Raw genomic sequence first — 20,833 nt, forward strand, 5'->3', positions numbered from 1 at the left:
TTCTGATGTTTACAATTAAAACTGTCCAACTTACTGGTCAAATTTCTAGATCATACAGTAGCACATTCTCTTGTTTTAGTATCTAAAAACACACATCATTGGTGGTAGTGGGTTTAAAAAAATATGTCTTTAAAACTAAAAGAAATGAAGATGTGCTTGTCCGGTTTAGAAATATGACCTAAAGGATAGTGTAATTGCAATTGACAATAGCTAAAATCAAAAACATTGTGGGGCCTAGGATTCAATACTGAGTTGGTGAGAGAACTGTATACTCCGATGGTTTATGAATGCCCTCACATTTATACAACTTCTTGTGAGAGAAGTAGATAAATACTGGTAAGCTACCTTGTTTGATAATAAGAATTAGAACGGACCACACCTTTAGGGCTTTCTCATGGTATGATTATAATACTCAACATTTGTGGATATGCATTTCAAAACTAACTTACTTTTGATCAACCAAATTCTGCTTTAGCATCCAGCAGCTTCACCCAAAATTTTAAATCCCCCCCTTCCAATTAAATGCTACAGAAATTAAAGTCTAAACCTTTGACACCAGGATATAATAAAACTATAAGCTAGTCTAACAAAGATTTTGCAGTTCAAAGAAATGTAAATGCAACACCTGTAAGCAGTCCAGAGATGTACTGACAATGCGAGGAGACTTGGACTGACAGGCCAACTCAAACGGAAGGAAATACTTATCGGCTTCAATAAAGTTTGCTTTTGGTGGTGTCGAAGTGCCATGCCTACAAAATGAGAGCAATGCATTAAAATATATTGATATTTAAAGACCTTATACTGAAAAGGAATTCCTAGATCGACTGGGGTCTAAAGCATTACATTAGGACTTGACTGGACACTCATGTACCACGTGTTTCACAATCTATTCAGTTCTCTTTGGGCTCCTTTTAAGAAGTGGCGCTATCGATTAACATGCTGAATGCGAAGAAGCCCATTCAATTCCCATGGGCTTCTACGCATTCAGCACACGCTAATTGGTAGAGAAGCAGCCCGTGAACCAGGCCTGGTTTGAATGCAGATTTGCCCACTGACAATCTATGACCTTGGGAAAGTCACATCGACTGCCACTGCCTCAGGGAAACTCACTTGGGCACATACATTCTGGTACACCAGTAACGTAACTCGTCCTGAGCTTGAAAAGGCAAGTAAAAAAACAACAACAAACAATCAGAGAAAAGAGGTAAGGGGAAAAAAAAAAGGAATATGGTCATGCTCTTTACAAACTTGACCGACTCAGGGCCAATTTATGCGTATTGTGGCCCCTAAACTGAAACATTTAAGCAGGAAGTGAATTTTAGGTTTAATAGTTTTCCATGCTTGTGAGAGTATGCATAAAATACTACAGTACAAATATATATTTATTATTATTATTATTAAAGCAGTAACATAATAATGAGGCCCCTTGTAACGTGAGCCATAAATCCAGCCCTGGGCTTACTGCTAGTGTAGCTCACTGGCTAACAATTCAATACATATGATCACTATGAACATATCTTGCAGATACTGAGGATGCCTCTCAAAGCAAAGCATCTACAGAAATTATGGCTCTTAAAGTCAATGCACAGAAAAGAGACACTTCTAGAGCAAACATAACAGGACAGCATAATTATATTAGCCAACAACAGATCAAAATCAAAGATGGTAAGGAGATTTTAGTCTAAGCAGAAAGAGAAAATTAACGCAGAACTGCTTCTTTTCATTGTAATGAGAATTTTAGCTGTTCTTTCGTAAGACTGATTATCAGTAAAATGCGTTTACTTTAAACAATTAAAGCTATGTTTACAATAGAAATTGGATTGGCAACTTCAGAGCAAAATGTAAAGTAGCAATGCTCCAAGGATGAAGCAAGTCAATGTATTTCCCAGTGACCCTTCAGATTATCTGCAGGCTGATGACACAAGATAAAAGCACAAAAGGCTTCCACCTACTGTAACCCTTACAAAAGCAGAGATCAAAACTGAACCTGGTCTAGTTACATCCTGACACCTGAATCCTTTTTGTGCCATCTGAAGAATGTCTTACAACTCCTGGATCAATTTGCTAAAAACGGTGATCCATCTACAATCACAAAGTAATCCCATTACTTACAAAAACAAACAACAAACAAAAAAGGCCGTCTGAAAACTAAACATACTGTGTGGTACTAAGGCAGTGGGAAAAATATTGTGACAAAACATCTGAACAAGCATTTTTTATACTAACATAGTAAATGACGGCAGATAAAGACCTGAACGGTCCATCCAGTCTACCCAACAAGATAAACTCATTTTACATGGTATGTATATCCGAGTTTGATTTGTCCCTGCCTTTCTCAGGGCACAGACCGTAGACGTCCCACCCTGCACCAGTTTTATTCTCCAAATACCGGTGTTGCCACCCAATGTCCACTGATTCCATAGATCCGTTCCTTCTAAACAGGATTCCTTTGTGTTTATCCCACGCATGTTTGAATTCCATTACCGTTTTCATCTCCACCACCTCCCGCGGGAGGCCATCCCACGTATCCACCAACCTCTCCGTGAAAAAATACTTCCTGACATTACTCCTGAGTCTGCCTCCCTGCAACCTCAATTCATGTCCTCTAGTTTTACCACCTTCCCGTCTCCGGAAAAGGTTCGAATGCGGATTAATACCTTTCAAATATTTGAACGTCTGTATCATGTCACCCGTTTCTCTTTTCCTCTAAGGTATACATGTTCAGGTCGGCAAGTCTCTCCTCATACGGTTTGCAACGCAAATCCCATATCATTTTCATAGCTTTTCTTTGCACCGCTTCCAGTCTTTTTACATCTTTAGTCAGATATGGCCTCCAAAACTGAACACAATACTCCAAGTATGAAATGCATTGATGAACGGTACATTTATAATAGAGGACAATCCTATTAACATAAAGTGCAGTAAAGCCCCAAATCATAGTTATCAAACTGAAAGAACTCCCTACAAGTGCAATTAAGGGGAAATTCTATGAACTCATGCAACAAACTTTACACTTACACCCGAATTCTACACGTAACGCTCAAAACTGCGCAAATATGGGTATGCACCCAATTTGTGCATGCAATTGAATTGATAAATGAGCCAATTAGCACCAATCGGGTGCTAATCAATTGACACTAATTAGCATTGATTACAATTTATGCATACATTTTTACACAGACCTGAAAAGGGGAGCGGGCATGGGTAGATCAGAGGCATCCCTGGAATTTTACACCCAGTTTTACAGAATAAGGGAGACCCATGCATAATTTAGGCATGAGAATTTGCACCAGATTTTATTTGGTGTAAATCCTCATGGCCAAAATTCAGCACAGATCTCGGCGCTGAACACTGTTCTATAGGGCAAGAATTCCAATAAAATTCCAAGTTAAAAAAAAACAAAAAAACAAAAAACCACTCTTCTATAAATGATGCAGAACTCTAAGAATCGTTTATAGAATAGCACTTTTTTTTTTTTTTTTAGGCAGACACCCAAATGTGGGCATCATTTATAGAACCGAGTCCTTAATGCACAAAGGTGCGCACGTATGTTACAAAATAAGTTCAGTTGAACACACAACTTAATATAATAAGCTGATAACTGATGATAACTAGCAATAAGTGTCAAATAAATGGTATCAATTAGCAGTTATGTGCACAACTGACCTTAGTCGATATTCTATAATCTGTGTGTGAAAAATCCATAGCGTGCAACTACAATGGGTGAATGGACTGGGGAGGGGCATGGACAGGTCAGGGGTGTGCCCAGGACTTGCATGCAGGCACATGTAATGCAATACATGCAATAATGCCCCTAACAGTTGAGCTGTAAGTGCTTGCATCTAAAAAGTTAGGAATGGCAATACAGACATAAAAATTTAAGAACAGCCTTACTGGGGTCACACCAATGGTCCATCTAGCCCAGTATCCTGCTTCCAACAGTGGCCAAGAAACCTAATTAGTAGCAATATTCCATGCTATCAATCCCGGGCTAGAAGAGGCTTCCCCACATCTATCTCAATAATAGACTATTGGCGTTTCCTCCAGGAACTAGTATTGTATAACTGTTGTTATAGAATCGACACTTACCTCAAAATTCTATATATCGCGCCTTAATTTCCATGCAGAAATCAAAGCATATTGTACAGCAGTGTGTAACTTAATTGGTTAACTAGCAAATCAGTGCTGTTAATTAGATGTTAATAAGCACTTATCAGCACTTACTGGCATTAAGATTTAAGCGCACAACTAAATGTATTCTGTTAACATGGTGAGTGTAAATTCCAAGTCGCATAGCTGAAAGGGGACATGGTTATGGGCATGGAACTGGCTGGTCACGGGCATTTCAAAAATCTATGCATCAGGATTTACACCAAGTAAAACATGGGCTAAATGGACGCAACCAAATTTAGTCACACGGATAGACGCTCAGCGTCTTCTATACACCGCGCAGAAATTTAAGCAGATTCTATCAATTTTAGGCATAAAGAATACACCTAGGCGTATTTTTTTTATCATGTGGATTTTTCAGGCATTATACAGAATTTATCCCTTAGCACCCAAATGTTTGGCAACTAACTTTGGGCGACCCTTTTTGAATTTATCACTAATCCACAATGGTTAGATGCAACATGTGTATTATGATTATGTTATCATCCATTTTGAACACTGAATAGAGTGGGTTATAAATACTGTACATAAAACAAAAGACAATGATGTACTTTAGCTTCTGAGACTAAAAAAAAAAAAATCTCTTTTTAACTCAATGACATAATTTAACATGTTAATTTATAGGGGCTTCCAAAATCCTGCTGAGCAGAGCTAGACAGGGCTCAGGAAAAGGAAGCCTGACTGCCTCTTTCAAGGCCCCAATCTCAGAAATTAAACATTCCGTGAGACTTGGTGAGAGCTGAAAGCCATCCTTCCATAATGTAATAGTTTATGATAATTTTGTTTCTACGTTTTACAATAAAACTCACACGGAAAGTGCAAAGAGGCTCTGTCCTTGGATCACAAGCATAGAACATAAGAGTGGACATTCTGGGTCAGACCAATGGTCCATCAAGCCCAGTATCCTGTTTTCCAAACAGTGGCCAAGCCAGGTCACAAGTACCTGGCAGAAACCCAAATCGTGGCAACATTCCATGCTACCAATCCTGGGGCAAGCTGTTGCTTCATCATGTCTGTCTCACTAGTAGACTATGAACTTCTCCTCCAGTAATTTGTCCAAACCTCTTTCAAACCCAGATACGCTAACCGCTGTTACCACAACCTCCGGCAAAGAGTTCTAGAGCTTAACTATTCGTTGAGTGAAAAAATATTTCCTCCTATTAGTTTTAAAAGTATTTCCGTGTAACTTCCTCAAGCATCCTGTAGTCTTTGTACTTTTGGAATGAGTAAAAAAAAATCGATTTACTTCTATTTGTCCTACACCATTCAGGATTTTGTAGACCTCAATCATATCTCCCCTCAACTGTCTCTTTTCCAAGCTGAAAAGCCCTAACCTCTTTAGCCTTTCCTCATACGAGAGGAGTTCCATCCCCTTTTATCAATTTGGTCTCTCTTCTTTGAACCTTTTCTAATTCCACTATATCTTTTTTGAGATATGGCGACCAGAACTGAACACAATACTCAAGGTGCAGTCACACCATGGAGTAATACAAAGGCATTACAGTATTTTCGGTCTTAATCACCATCCCTTTCCTAATAATTCTTAGCATCCTGTTTGCTTTTTTGGCTGTGACCACACACTCAGCACAAGATTTCTCCGGAGTCTCTCATGAGAAACTTTATCAAAAGGTTTCTGAAAATCTAGATATACTACATCAACCGGCTCACTGGCTCACCTTCATCCACATGTTTATTCACGCCTTTAAAGAAATGAAGCAAATTGGTGAGGCAAGACTTCCCTCTGCTGAGCTCATGCCGACTCTGTCCCATTAAACCATGTTGGTCTACGTGTTCTGTAAGTTTATTCTTTATAATAGTTTCCGCTATTTTACCCGGCACTGATGTCAGGCTTACTGGTCTGTAATTTTCCGGATCACCCCTAGAACCCTTTTCTTTTTTTTTTTTTAAATCGGTGTCACACTGGCCACCCTCCAATCTTCAAGTACTACAGACGATTTTAACGACAGATCAGGTGATTTACTACTCTTTAATTTGTCAATTTGGCACAGTACATCTTCCAGGTTCACTGAGATTTCTTTCAGTTCCTCTGCATCATCACCCTTGAAAACAATTTCCGGTACAGGCAGGTCTCTTACATCTTCTTCCTGTCACGGTAGCAGCTAACGAAAACGGAATGCAATGATCTAAAAGTTATAATGAGTTAATTAGTATTATAATGCACATGCAAGGCAGATGCACAGCTGTTTTCCGATCCCATGCACCGTGGAAAACCTAACGGGAGGTCTGCACCTCTCGTTGGGGCTGCTGTGAGTGGGACCCATGCAGAGGAGGACGCCCATCGCAAAAATTGGAAGAAAAAAAAAAACGTTCAACTGTTCGTCAGGGACATCCTTTCAAATGCCTAACACTTGGACGTCCTTCACTCAAAAAAAAAAAAAAAAAAAAAGGGACATCCCTGACGAGCACTTGGAAGTTTTTTTTCTTCAGATTTTGTGATGGGCGTCCTTCTCTTGTACTTGTTTTTCTTACAACTAAGGTGCCCGAAATAACCACCGCCAGAGAGAATCGGGGATCTGTGCGAGGACGTCCAAATCAAAACTATTTGGATGTCCCTTTCAATTATGCCCCTCCAAGTCTCTCTCAGCCAATCACAGTACATTTAGCTGTCACTGGTGTCAGCTAAACGCGCTGTGATTGGCTGAAAGAGACCTGGAGGGGCATAATCGAAAGGGACGTCCAAATAGTTTTGATTTGGGAATCCTCGCACGTCCCGATCCCAAATTCTCTCTTTCTAGGGTCCCGCTCTCTCCCTCTGCTTAACAAAATGCCCGGCAATTTGACGGCTATTATACACGCAGCTTGTCTGCGTGTATGAAGCTGTCTTTGGCACGCGCAGAGCAGCCAGCATAACACTTGGCTGCTCTGCGCATGCTCAGTTGGCCGACTGGCTTCCCCTCCTTAGGAAGGAAATCGCGTGCAAATGAGCTAACAGCGAGCAGCTCATTTGCATGCGATTTCCTTCATGCATGCCCCTTTTTTACCGATTCGCTAAGGGATCGGTAAGGGAAGGGCTCTTTCCGTGGCGTTAGTGCATCTGGCTCTCAGGCTGCTGAGGAACAGGAGAGGACACGTAGTCTGCCAGGATGTAAAAGAAAAGAAGAAAAAAATTTAACAGTATCCGCGATGCAAAACCCCAGCAAACTTGGGGGGGGGGGGGGGGGGGGAGGGGACGCAATGCTCAAAACCTAACGCTGGTATTAGAGGCAATTAGCAATTAGTTGGACTAGCATGCACGTTAATGTGCGCAGAATGTTCAGAGGCATCTAGTGCGTGAAACAATGCGTGTCCGCCAAAGATGGTTGCAAATTGTGTTTAAATGTACTCAAATAGATGTTAATCCACTGTTGGTTTTAGTGCTGGACCTTTGAGCATCAAGGCCTAGGTGCCCCAACCTATAACAATTTCACTGCTGATTACTATTAAAAAATTATGAAAAAGTTTTGTTATATAATCTTTTCTGTAGCAGTATAAAACAAAGATTATATAACAAAACTTTTTCATAATTTTTTAATAGTAATCAGCAGTGAAATTGTTATGGGTTGGAGGGAGAGAGAGAGAGAGAGATGAGGAAGGGAAAGGTAGACAGAAAGGAGCCATGAGAGAGAAATCAAAATAAGAAAAAGAAAAGAATCTGATCAACAGTGTGGGAAAGATAAGGTGTTACATTCTGCAAGATAAAGTTCCAGTTTATCAGTCCAAAATGTAAATGATTTGCTCAAGGTCATGATGGGGGGGAGGGGGAGTGGGACATGGAGGGGGTTGAAACCTGTGAAACCTGGAGCCTAGCTTTGTGCTCTGCTCTTCACACACATCTACAATGAGGATCCAGTATATGAACTTTCTTGATATTTTAAACTCCCTGTAGGACTTTAAACAACTTAAGAAACAGTTGCACCTAAACTGGAATTTAATGAAATTTCAGATTAAAATATTAGTTGCTGGCCTTATTTGCACACTAAAAATAAAAAAAGGCAAAGCATTTTCAGAGAAGAAGCTGAAACAGTTCCAGCAAAACATACAAACTTGCAACCTTTCTACTATAAGCAGCACTTTTACACACTTTTATGAAACACTGCAGGAGTTTAGGCATAGCCACGGGGTGGGCCCAGGTCCATCCAAAATTTGTGCTCCCTATGTGTGACTGGCAGGGAATCCTCAAACCCCACCAGCTGAAGACCTCCTCCCAGTTGGAACTCTTGCAACCTGGGCAGCCAGCGGCAATGTGAACCACCGCCACTGCTGCCCCTCCTGGTCACATGCTGTTTTCACACACGTGCTCTGAGCATGCACCGCCACCACTGGAACCTGCTCAGGGACACTGCTGCCAGCTGCCCTGGTGGCAAGAGTTCCAATTGGAAGGAGGTCTTTGGCTGGTGGGACTTGGGCATCCTCACCAGCACAACTATTTCTGTTTTTAGGTTTGTTTGAGGTTTTTTTTTTGGGGGGGGGGGGAGGGGTTGGGGGGAACCAGGAGAAGGGCAGAAACAAAATTTCATGCCCTCCCACTCATCCACTTTGGGCTCAGGCGTACCCTAAATTAGCCATTTGGTTATGCCACAGTTAGAAACATCTTGTGGAAGACCACACGTGGTATCTGGTCGTGATCTTTCATGTGGACTAAGAACATCTCTAAACTTAATCCAGACAGTCCATAGCAGATGTGATGCCTTATTGGGCATTCCATTCAATGAAGATCTTTACCCGAATGTGATTGTAGTCATCAGAAACACATACTTAGTTATGAATTCAGCATTGGGTTATTAAACATGGCCCAATCAGCTGGCAGTGGTCATTGCTCTGTTGATATGCAACTCACGTGGCACAAGAAATACTAGAATTCTATGTGGCATATAAGAGCAGCAATTCATTAATACTACTTACCTTTGCTTTTCCAATTCAGATTTTATTTCATCTGGTCAGAAAAAAATAAAAATAAAAATAAATTAAGCCAAATTATATTAACTGATAAATTACAACAACCAAGTGGGTGAACTGCAGTTCTCTTTCAATTATGCAACTACAATATTATTGATTTGTCTGACGCATTTAAGGGGTGCGAATCAAACCAGATTTGGGCCATGACAACTCATACAGAGAGCACAAAATTGATGTTTGGTACCCAAATGAATTTGAGGATATGTTGATTTCATTTATATGTGATGTTGTACCCCTGATGCAGGCACTTGCTGACAGGAGGCAGCACTGGATCCGATTGTTCTGAAAATCTATCTTGTGCCATACTGGTGGTAGTTTTTTTTTTGTTGGCCTTCCTGGTATCTCCTGATTAGGTTGGATTCTTCAGGATCTCTACACATTTCTGTGGATACATTTTAATTTTACATATAATGCATATATTTAATTTATTTATTGGGATTTATTAACCGCCTTTATGAAGAGATTCACCCAAGACGGTATACTGTAATGTGATGTACTTTCTTCTCATGGAGGGTTCCATTTTTCCAATCAAATATCAACACAACAGAGCAAGTTTTCTATTTAATCAAAATACAATATATATTATATAGATAGTGTGTGTGTTATATACACGCATACTTTGATGACCCACCAGTTCCCCCCCCCCCCCCCCCCCCCCCCCCACTCCTTTGGGTTCCTAGCTCAGTTGGAATAAATATCCAGTGCTGTTAAATGTGTATATTTTTGATACTGTTTCAGGGTACTTCTATTATTAGGTTTGAATTCACTGTTTTCAAGTTTACCTCATTTAGGACCCTATTTACTAAGCAGCGTTACAGGCGTGTTAACATTTTTAACGCACATTAACCATGTACTTGCATTAACCATGTATGTCCCCACAATATCCCTATAGGCGCCTACATGGTTAGCGCACATGCTAAGTGCAGGCGTGCTAAAAACACTAACGCACCATAGTAAACAGGGCCCTTATTGTATTTATGTTTATTCTTGATTATTTTACTATTGTTATGCTGTTAACAGAATTATAAGTTTTATCTTAAACTGAATCTCTTCATAAAGGCAGTTAATAAATCCCAATATTATATAACTTTTAAGACTAAAACCCTTTGACATGTAATATTACTACCTTTCTGATAAGATACATGGCAATTTGACAATCGTTCATGGCTGGAAGTAGGCAAGAGAACAAATTTTAAATTAAACCTTTACAAAATACTTTAAAAAAAGGCAACCAAATAAAAAATAAAATATGAATCATGTATGCAAAAGCAAGAGTAACAAAGCATCTCAGTAACAAGCAAAATACATCAAAAAATGAACCACCACCGCACCACAACAACGCATAATGAAGTGCATAAAAACCAGTGATCATATTTACAAATTACTCTGTGTCACAAAGACCCATGTTTAATATAGTCAAAAAGTGCTTGAAAATGTTAAGGTAAGATATTTAAAAATTCAACAAACTATGATAAAAATGTACAATTCCCACAAGATGGCCAAGTTTCATTGAAATGCATCTTTCTCAAGGAGATTTCTGAATATTATGGGGTAAATTCAGTAAATGGTGCCTAAAGATCGGCGCAAAACCAAACCAAAGCTTAGCACTATTTTAGAAACAGCACTCAAAGTTAGGTAACGTTTACAGAATAGCACTAAGTGCTGGGAACTGCAACAATATTTAGGTACGACCATTTACATCAACGAAACCTTGATGTAAATCCCTGCACGCAAAACCTTGACCTGCTCATGCCCCCCCCCCCCCCCATAGCCACACCCCCTTTTTGGAGCCACGCGTGGATCCAGGCGCATATGTACATCATTTTTAATTAACACCAATTAGCACTGTTAGGTCCCAATTATTGGTGCTAACTGGATCATTATTCATTTAAATTGTGCACGCAAATTGGGTGCATGTGCAATTTAAAGTGCAATTTATAGAATTTGGGGGTATGGGCACCTTTTATACAGTAGCACTACTGATTAGTGTGCACTGAATTCTAAGAAGCCCATGGGAATTGAATGGGCTTCTTTGCATTCAGCACTCTGCTTTGTAACAGGAACCCTATGTAAGTGGTACTATAAATTTCACAAGTGCTACAAACACATGTAATTAAGAACAAAATATTCATTAAAAAATTGGAACAGCTGAAAAAAAATTCTGTAATTTAGGGCCCCTTATCAAGCCGCACTAGTGGTTTCCATTCAGCAATGACGGCAAAGTGCGGTTTGATAAGAGAGAGGCCCTTAATGCGCAACAGCAGCAATTCATTCCAGTAAAAAAAAATTTCTTATTTTAATTTATGCAAGCTTCCAAATTTACAGCACAAGAGATCGCTTGTCAAAGAAAAACAATAACCAGATCAACAAAACACACATCCATCAAGAAAGGAACAAAAAACAAACAAATAAAAGGTGTGAGCTAAATTCAAATAAAAGACAGACAGACAAAACATTACACTACAAATTAAAAGAAGGAAATAAACTGACCACCGTAACAGAATATTAAAAAGAAAAATAAAAGAAAATGAAGGGGGGGGGGGGTGGAGAAGGTCTACATTATATACACAAACACAATGTCATAACTCTCACCCATGCTACAGCCAGGGCTAAAAACTTTCTTTGTATAAAGGACACAAATCTTAAAGAACACCATTTACTTTACAACAGTATCTTCACAAGAACACTGAATTTCTTCCTCATTTGTAAAATCTAAGCAAATCTGAATCAAAGCAACATTCACATCTTCAACCTCTCTAAAAAAAAAAAAAACCTCAAAATTTTCTTTAAATTACATGAAGCAAGACTCCTATTATGCATTAATACTGCCACATTGCGAGACATGGTAACAACTAGCCGTTGAGCCCGTAAAAACGGGCTAGTAAAGGAAGGGGGGGGGGATTTGAAAGCCCCCCCCCCCGGATAGGTCGCCGCCGCCCCTTCCCTCCCCACTGGAGTCGCCACCGCCGCCCCCCCCCCGGAGTCCCCTCCGCCACCCCTCCACCCGGGCCGGGTACCTGGTTACACTATTCAAACTGCGAGGACGGGACACAGGCAGGTAAGGAAGGCCAACGGCAGCTCAGATGAGCTGTGTTCCGGCGGTTTGAATAGTGAAGCCAGGTACCCGGCCCGGGTGGAGGGTGGGTGGTGGCGGTGGCGACTCTGGGTGGGTGGGGGGAGCGGTAGCGGCAACCCTGGGTGGGGGGGGGGGGGGAGCGGTTCCCTCACTCACGCAGGTGCGCAGGTTCCCTCTCTGTCAAGCCCCCCCCCCCCGTCATCACGTATTGACGCGGGGGCAGGACAGAGAGGGTCTCTACTGCGCATTTGCGAGTGAGTACGCCTCTTGCCATTTATGTTTGATATCTGCAATATCTAAAGAACATTTAACAACAGTGGAATCAAGTTTTATCAGAACTGCCCAAATGCTCTCTATGGTGACCACAGACAGGTTTACAAGGTTAAAACTGGCTTCAATCTTAAATTCAACTGCTCCAACACACCCTCAGCGGGCTTCAGACTCAGCATGCTTCGCAGGGTTATAAGCCAGCTTCCCCTCTTGCTGAAGCACCCAAGCCTTATTTAGCAGGTTGACCACTACTGGTAGTAACTCAAGACTACCGCTACAGATCTAAAGTCACCATTTTGAAGATGCAAAATGATGGGGCAAGAGGAGCTGGGGGATTGCTTTTGCCACCTGGACTCCCCCCCCTCCCCCCTGGTAGGCTTCAGAGTGGTGAAGGGGATAGGGTTTGCACTCTTGGGGTGCTGATGGCAAGTAGGGGTTTATATATCCCATCACTGGCCCCTTTAAGAGACAGTGGAGGAGTGGCCGTGAGTGGAGGAGTGGCCTAGTGGTTAGGGTGGTGGACTTTGGTCCTGGGGAACTGAGGAACTGAGTTTGATTCCCACTTCAGGCACAGGCAGCTCCTTGTGACTCTGGGCAAGTCACTTAACCCTCCATTGCCCCATGTAAGCCGCATTGAGCCTGCCATGAGTGGGAAAGCGCGGGGTACAAATGTAACAAAAAAAAAAAAAAAACAAACATGTAGCTTATTATTTTTCCTCTGAAGACAAGCAGAAACCAATGACTATGCTTCAGAGCATTGGATACGAGTAGAAACTTACTTTGGCTTACGTGCTCAACACAATTTCCTCACCATAAGCAAACATGTTTCTAATTACCTAGAATCACATCTTTGCTCCTACCCTTAAGCAAATATCACTTTTGTAAAATGATATATGAGAGTGTCCAGGGAAGTGTGGATGTTTCTATGATGAGTAATAGACACAGGACTATCGCTATACTTCCTCTCTCACTTACATCAGATTGGACTCTGAACCGAGCTCTGGAGGTAAAACTTTATTGCAGGAAATAAAGAAGAAAAACTTGCTACACCTGACAACCTCAAATTTTCAATATCTGTTAAAATGCGTCTACATCAGATCACATGGCCAAATAATATTCATTTTTTTAACAGTACTTCAGCACATAAAAATTAATTTACCTTGCATTAAGCCATCACAAGATGCATAATTTAGACTTTCAAAGCCCAAAAGCTAAACCCTTGATTATAAAAGTGTGCTACCAATGACTTTATCGTCAAGAGACGATGCCTTGGATTTTTTTTTTAAATTATCTAGGGCTGACTACGTGCCACAGCAGCAGCTGACAGGAAACCCAAGTTTGAGTTCCGAGGCCAGGTTCTGCTCTCCAGGTGGCCAATGCTCAAAACCTAATGCCAGCATTAGAGTCAATTAGCACCGGACTAGTGCGCACAATGTGTGAATAACGTTCGGATGGCTCTAGCGCAGAAAACAATGTAGGCGCCAAAGATGGCAACAAACTGCATTTAAATGTACTCAAACTAATGTTAATGAGGTCATTTAGGGCCCTATTTACTAAGCCGCATTAACTTTTTAGGACAAGCTAACACTAAAGACACCCATAGGAATATATGGGTGTCTCAAGCATTACGCGTGGTAAAAGCAGTTAGCTTACCTGGGTTTAAAAAAAGGTTTGGATAAGTTCCTAAAAAAATAAGTCCATAAACCATTATTAACCCAGTTTTGGGAAAACCCACTGTTTATTCTTGGGATAAGCCGCAAAAATCTGTTTTGCTCTTTTGGTATCTTGGCAGGTACTTCTGACCTGCATTGCCCATTGTTGGAAACAGGATACTGGGTTCAATGGACTTTTGCTTTGTCCCAGTATAGCGATGCTTATGTACCCAGGTAGGTGTGCCCTAAGGACTGGATTGAGAAGCACTGCACTAGGTTACTCCTCTACAGAGCTATGATCTGTGACCTTTGGCTAAAGACTATCACTGCAACAGCTGGATTAGGTGGAACACTATAAAATAGTGAGGAAAACTCTGTGACGTCATGAAAGTAAGATTCATAGCACTATTGCCTAATAGGTTTTAGATTAATCAGGGTGCCGAAAGGTGTAGAACTTTCAGGTTAAAACAACTATACTGTATCTAGATTTGTGTACAACAAATTGAGCTTACAATTGTAAAATTGGCCTACAATTAGGGTGGTTTCACTGCTCTTTCCATTTCATTTATTATTTTTCTGTTTTCTAAACTACATTCAGATTGTGACAGGATTACAAAAAAACAAACAAAAAGCAAAAAAAAAAAAAAAACCCAAACATAGTAAAATTCAAACAGTTTGAAATATTATCCCTAAGCACCACAGGCCTGTACCTAATCTATGTTCAAGACCAGTACTTCAGCTACTTAAAGTAGTATTCTTAAAACTATAACTACTTCAAACAACATTGATTATGCAGTTAGTGGCATTAAATCATATTAGGCCTTATATACTAAAGTGGGTTAAGGAGTTACTGTGCTTTATAGTGAACGCTAATCCTCATATTGACCCAGGATTCTATATATTGCACAGAGATATCCACGCAGAAATCGAAGTGTATGCCATAACAATTCACATAAGCTAATTGGTTAACAAGTTAATTAGTGTTGATAATTTGATGTTACTAATCAGCACTGGCATTAATTTTATGTGAACTATCTAAAGGCATTCTGTCCAAGGAAACAAATAGGCAGGCAATTATCACGATCCAGCACGGAATAGGAAAAAAAGATGCGAATCACCAATGGCAATGTTGAGAAAAATAATTTATTCACCATATTATTTAAAATAGGCCCGACACGGCCACTTTTTGTCCTCCTAAAGGGCTGCGTCAGGGGCTAGCATATAACAACCCAGTGGTGCAGTAAAACCAATTCCACCTACTGGACTAAAACAACTCCTCTCCTGAGAAGCAGTAGCAGCATTTAGTGGGTTGCTATATGCTAGCCCCTGACGCAGCCCTTTAGGAGGGTGAAACACGGCTGTGTCAGGCCTATTTTAAATAATGTGGTGAATAAATTATTTTTCTCAACATTGCCATTGGCGATTCGCATCTTTTTTCTATTCTAAGCGTATTCTGTAACGTGGTGAATGTAAATCCTAAGTCACGTAGTTGAAAAGTGGGCATGGCCATGGGCATTTCTAAAATGTATGCGTGTTGTTATAGAATATACCCAAACCATGGATAATTTAGACATCAGAATTTAAACAAAGCTTTACTTGGAGTAACTGCTTGCGACTACGTTTAGTCATGCAGATCAGCGCTCGGCACATTCTATATACAATGAGTAGAGAGGTGTGGTAGCCGTGTTAGTCCACTCTTAAAGGTTATCAATAGAAATCAAACAAAATAAAACATGGAAAAGAAAATAAGATGATACCTTTTTTATTGGACATAACTTAATACATTTCTTGATTAGCTTTCGAAGGTTGCCCTTCTTCCTCAGATCGGAAATAAGCAAATGTGCTAGCTGACAGTGTATATAAGTGAAAACATTCAAGCATTACTATGACAGTCTGACAGGGTGGGAGGATGAACAATACTGGTGCCAGTAGGGCTCCCACCCCTGTTGGTCAGCATTTTACAGGACCAGGACACTGTACCAGTGACTTCACAGTGAGAATCCTGAAAGGTAACTTTAAATCATACAAGACCTTTGAAGTCAGAATGATTGAATATTTTAACACCCAACAGAAAGGACTTAACAAGGACCTGGGGTTCCTAGCCCATTATAAACCATAAAGCTGTATTTCTCTGTTGATCACCCCTCAACTCACCTATCCACACCCATCCTGTTAGAATATCAATGATATGCTTTGATGTCCCCATGCATACCTCCTACCCATCCCCATCCTCCCACCCTGTCAGACTGTCATAGTAATGCTTGAATGTTTTCACTTATATACACTGTCAGCTAGCACATTTGCTTATTTCCGATCTGAGGAAGAAGGGCAACCTTCGAAAGCTAATCAAGAAATGTATTAAGTTATGTCCAATAAAAAAGGTATCATCTTATTTTCTTTTCCATGTTTTATTTTGTTTGATTTCTATTGATAACCTATATACAATGAAGAAATTTAGGTTTATTCTATAAAGTATGCCTAAATTAAAGGCATACTTTATAGAATACACTTAGGTGAATTTCATTTAGGCGTGAAATATAGAACTTAGTCCTGCCTATTCCAGAAAAAGGTGGAGAATGGGTGGCTACTTTACTGCATGTCAAATGTTAACATGGCAAAAATAATGCAAAACCTTTAAAGCAACCTCAAAAGGAAAGGTTAGTGAGCAGTAAATAGATTATGGTGCTCATTGCTATGTGCTTTGAAAATGAGTCTCCACAACTGCCTTAACTATATGGGAAGATGCTGAGAACAACTCCCAACTGTTAACACAGACGTTTTGCAGTTATGGCACATTAATTGCCAAAATAATACGTTAATAGTTTGATTGCCATGATTTGTGCACACATCATATTAAATACTCAGCTCTTTTAAAAACCAATCAGATTTTTTTTCCCATAACAAGATTACAGCTCTCCTTATAACAGTTGAACAAAACTAATTTTGTACACAGGACATGATCAAGTCATGCCAAACAGGGATTAATGCTTAACCTGCTTAATCTACATCTGTGTAAATACCACAGTCTGAATGCATCTGGCTACTTCATGTAAAACTAGAGAATTTGACATTTTGTGTTCTACAGCAGACAAACCAGCTATCTAACATTATGACACATTACTGGATAAGTATAGTCTTAAACATAAACACATGGAAAATACAACCTCTCGTATTTTGGTACCAGGGGACTGAGTTACTTTCGGCTCTGGGCCAAGTCATGCAATCCAGTACAAATAAGAAAACAATAATAGGTATATTAAAAGTTTTAGATAAGCCAGTCAAGAAAATTTCAGCATGTGTAAGCAATTCATAAAAATCAAACCTATGAGACTAGAAAATTTCTATCTTGTGCCTAGGCCTGAAACGGGTAAACTGCCAAACTCCAAGTGGCTAAACAATGAAAATGTGTACATTGTCACTAAATAAAACAAATATTCATTTTGCCCCTCAAGAACCCTTTTTCTTGCCCTCACAATCAAGTCAGTAGTTACTCTCTCTCTCTCTCTCAACCCATCAGGGGCAGCTGAGCCAGTCCTGCTCCCTTAAGCTTTCATCCTTTGAAGCCTGGGCAGTATCGTTCAGCTTCCTCATTATAAAGATGCAGAACTACAAATCCCAAAATCCTTAGCGCCAGGATCTGAAAAAACTCCAGGCAGGCTGGAAGTCGCCAATGGAAAGGTGTTTGCTGGGAGGCCCGGAGGTAGCCTGGGATACAGGAACGCTGTCAGAAACCTCAATGGAAGGCCTCAGAAGCAGGCTTGTCATGTCATTATATCAGAGGCTGACAAGCACCAGGAGTACACTTTTTTGAGCTTCAAGCTGAGGCAAAGACACCCCCCTGGGCCCGATAAATCCTATGCAGAATAAACACGCGTGCTTATGCAGAGCTGCACCCCCTCCTCCCCCGGGCTTACCTAGGGCCACCTCACAAGCTTTGCGCAACTGCGAGTACTGGGAGCGCTTCACTTCCTTGTCGGACAGTATCTTCTCCAGGGCCCGCGACAGGAACATGCTTTTCGTCTGGCACTCCTGCTGCATGACCTCTCTAGCCCCAGCTCGGCCCGCTCTCTCGCGCCCAACCGTACAAGGAGGCGGCCCAGAGCCCCATCAGGAAGTGACAGCGCTACCTCAGCACTGCGCCGCCATGTTGGACGTCGTCACGTGACACACGCGCCGCGCGTGTGTTCTTCTCTTTCTCTCTGTTTCAACCCTTCCAGCCTGGCAAAAAAAAAGCAAAGGTCTTGAGACGCCGGAGGGAGGGAGGGAAGGAGGCCGTGGAGTGACGTCACCGCGTCTTTTGTGACGTCAGATGGAAGAAGGTCGGACTCGGCCCGGGCGCGCCGCTGTCACTTTCTGGCGGCGGGGGTTAAAGGCGGGTTCTGGGAAGGAACTGGACGTCATCCTGTTGTAGGGTACTTGTTGGGCAGCAGTAGGCCGAATCCCGGTAAATGCTTTTTAGTAGTGGGGTGGGTGGGTGTTAATGCGCGTACCTTGTTATGAGCACTTCATAACAAGGTCCGCGACACTGCCCTTACGCGCCCTAAATCCTTGGAAACTCAGGTCTAAAGGGTGTGATAGGAAGGGAGGGCATCTGTGTGCATGGATTGTGAGCTGAGGAGTCTGGGTATTTTTATTACATTTGTACCCCGTACTTTCCCACTCATGGCAGGCTCAATGCGGCAATGGAGGGTTAAGTGACTTGGCCAGAGTCACAAGGAGCTGCCTGTGCCTGAAGTGGGAATTGAACTCAGTTCCCCAGGGCCAAAGTCCACCACCCTAACCACTAGGCCACTCCTCCACTGTTGCAACTATTTGAGATTCTACATGGAATGTTGCTACTATTGGAGATTCTACATGGAATGTTGCTATTCCACTAGCAACATTCCATGTAGAAGTCGGCCCTTGCAGATCACCAATGTGGCCACACAGACTCACAGAAACAGAAGCCTGTGCAGCCTTCTACATGGAATTGCTAGCTAGTGGAATAGCAACATTCCATGTAGAACCTCCAATAGTAGCAACATACCATGAACATTCCATGTAGAATCTCCAATAGTATCTATTTTATTTTTGTTACATTTGTACCCCACACTTTCCCACTCATGGCAGGCTCATTGAGGCTTACATGGGGCAATGGAGGGTTAAGTGACTTGCCCAGAGTCACATGGAGCTGCCTGTGCCTGAAGTGGGAATCGAACTCTGTTCCTCAGTTCCCCAGGACCAAAGTCCACCACCCTAACCACTAGGCCACTCCTCCACCTGGTGTGTAGGTGAGTAAATTTTTTTTTTTGGGGGGGGGGGGGGGTCTGTGTTTGTGAAAGAGAGTCTGGGGTGTGCCACTGCTCAGCTTCCTCCATGCTGCCTCTTGTTCAGCTAGCAAGGCAGGGCCTGGCCTGGCCTCCCCACCAGCTGTGCTACAGTGACCACCCTCCATTAACAACAGCAAGGGGGTGAGAAATCCAAAAAATAAATGCATGTATACATAAATAAAGCATTTATAACAGCATGTTCTATGACAATAACCACACAAACATACCAGAAACTGGGGCGAAACACAAGGATAATGAATACAGGCATACAGGGAGTTTGCTGTCAAAAACATGAGCAAGAAAGCACTGCTGAAAACAGGGTAACGTGGAATCCGCCTCATCCTATACACAAAGAATGATCATAGTTCACAGGAGAAGGTAGCCCTCAAAATATGGCTTTTTCACTATCTTAAATTTGGTGAAACTGGGTTCTCTTCTAATGCATGAAAGGAGCCCATTCCAAATCAGTGGAGGAATTAAGTGAAAGAGGTTTCCTGTATATCCTCAAAACAGATTCCACAGAGGAGGGCAATCACAGCTGATTTCCCTGTGAAGATCTATGGGATGTGTAGAACTGTACAGTGTCAGTAGTGAGCCCAGGTAGTGCGGTAATCCAACAGAGTAGATGCGATGAATTAATAAAATAATATTGAATTGAGAGTGAGACTGAGGAGTAGGAGCTAGTGCTGTTCCTGAAATAAAGGAGTGACATTTTCTAGCTCCATACAGGATTTTAACTGCTGTGTTTTGTATGGTGTGAATCCTCTTGGTCAAAAAGATGCCAGTGCCAAAGAACAACAAATTACAGTAATCAATCTCATTGATGAATAAATAAGTACATAAGTAATGCCATACTGGGAAAAGACCAAGGGTCCATCGAGCCCAGCATCTTGTCCACGACAGCGGCCAATCCAGGCCAAGGGCACCTGGCAAGCTTCCCAAACGTACAAACATTCTATACATGTTATTCCTTGGATTTTGGATTTTTCCAAGTCCGTTTAGTAGCGGTTTATGGACTTGTCCTTTAGGAAACCGTCCAACCCCTTTTTAAGCTAACCGCCTTCACCACATTTTCCGGCAATGAATTCCAGAGTTTAATTACACGTTGGGTGAAGAAAAATTTTCTCCGATTTGTTTTAAATTTACTACACTAGTTTAATCGCATGCCCCCTAGTCCTAGTATTTTTGGAAAGCGTGAACAGACGCCTCACATCCACCTGTTCCACTCCACTCATTATTTTATATACCTCTATCATGTCTCCCCTCAGCCGTCTCTTCTCCAAGCTGAATAGCCCTAGCCTCCTTAGTCTTTCTTCATAGGGAAGTCGTCCCATCCCCGCTATCATTTTAGTCGCCCTTCGCTGCACCTTTTCCAATTCTACTATATCTTTCTTGAGATG

At 41.4% G+C, this 20,833-nt stretch overlaps 1 protein-coding gene across 2 annotated transcripts in view; it reads right to left on the reverse strand.

Moving 5' to 3' along the window:
• The window catches only part of ARFGEF2 (ADP ribosylation factor guanine nucleotide exchange factor 2), a 144,746-nt gene extending 126,455 nt beyond the window's left edge, over positions 1-18,291 (reverse strand). For both annotated transcript variants that reach the window (XM_030213057.1, XM_030213056.1), the window contains exons 1-3: positions 18,039-18,291; positions 9,073-9,103; positions 626-749 (exon numbers count right to left, since the gene is read on the reverse strand). In XM_030213057.1, coding sequence (XP_030068917.1) covers positions 626-749; positions 9,073-9,103; positions 18,039-18,162 — 279 coding nt within the window. In that variant the 5' untranslated portion in view covers positions 18,163-18,291. The remainder of the gene's footprint in view (positions 1-625; positions 750-9,072; positions 9,104-18,038) is intronic.
• Between the last annotated feature and the right edge of the window lie 2,542 nt (positions 18,292-20,833).

Source organism: Microcaecilia unicolor, chromosome 8, assembly GCF_901765095.1.
Source record: "Microcaecilia unicolor chromosome 8, aMicUni1.1, whole genome shotgun sequence".
NCBI classification, from domain to species: Eukaryota; Metazoa; Chordata; class Amphibia; order Gymnophiona; family Siphonopidae; genus Microcaecilia; species Microcaecilia unicolor.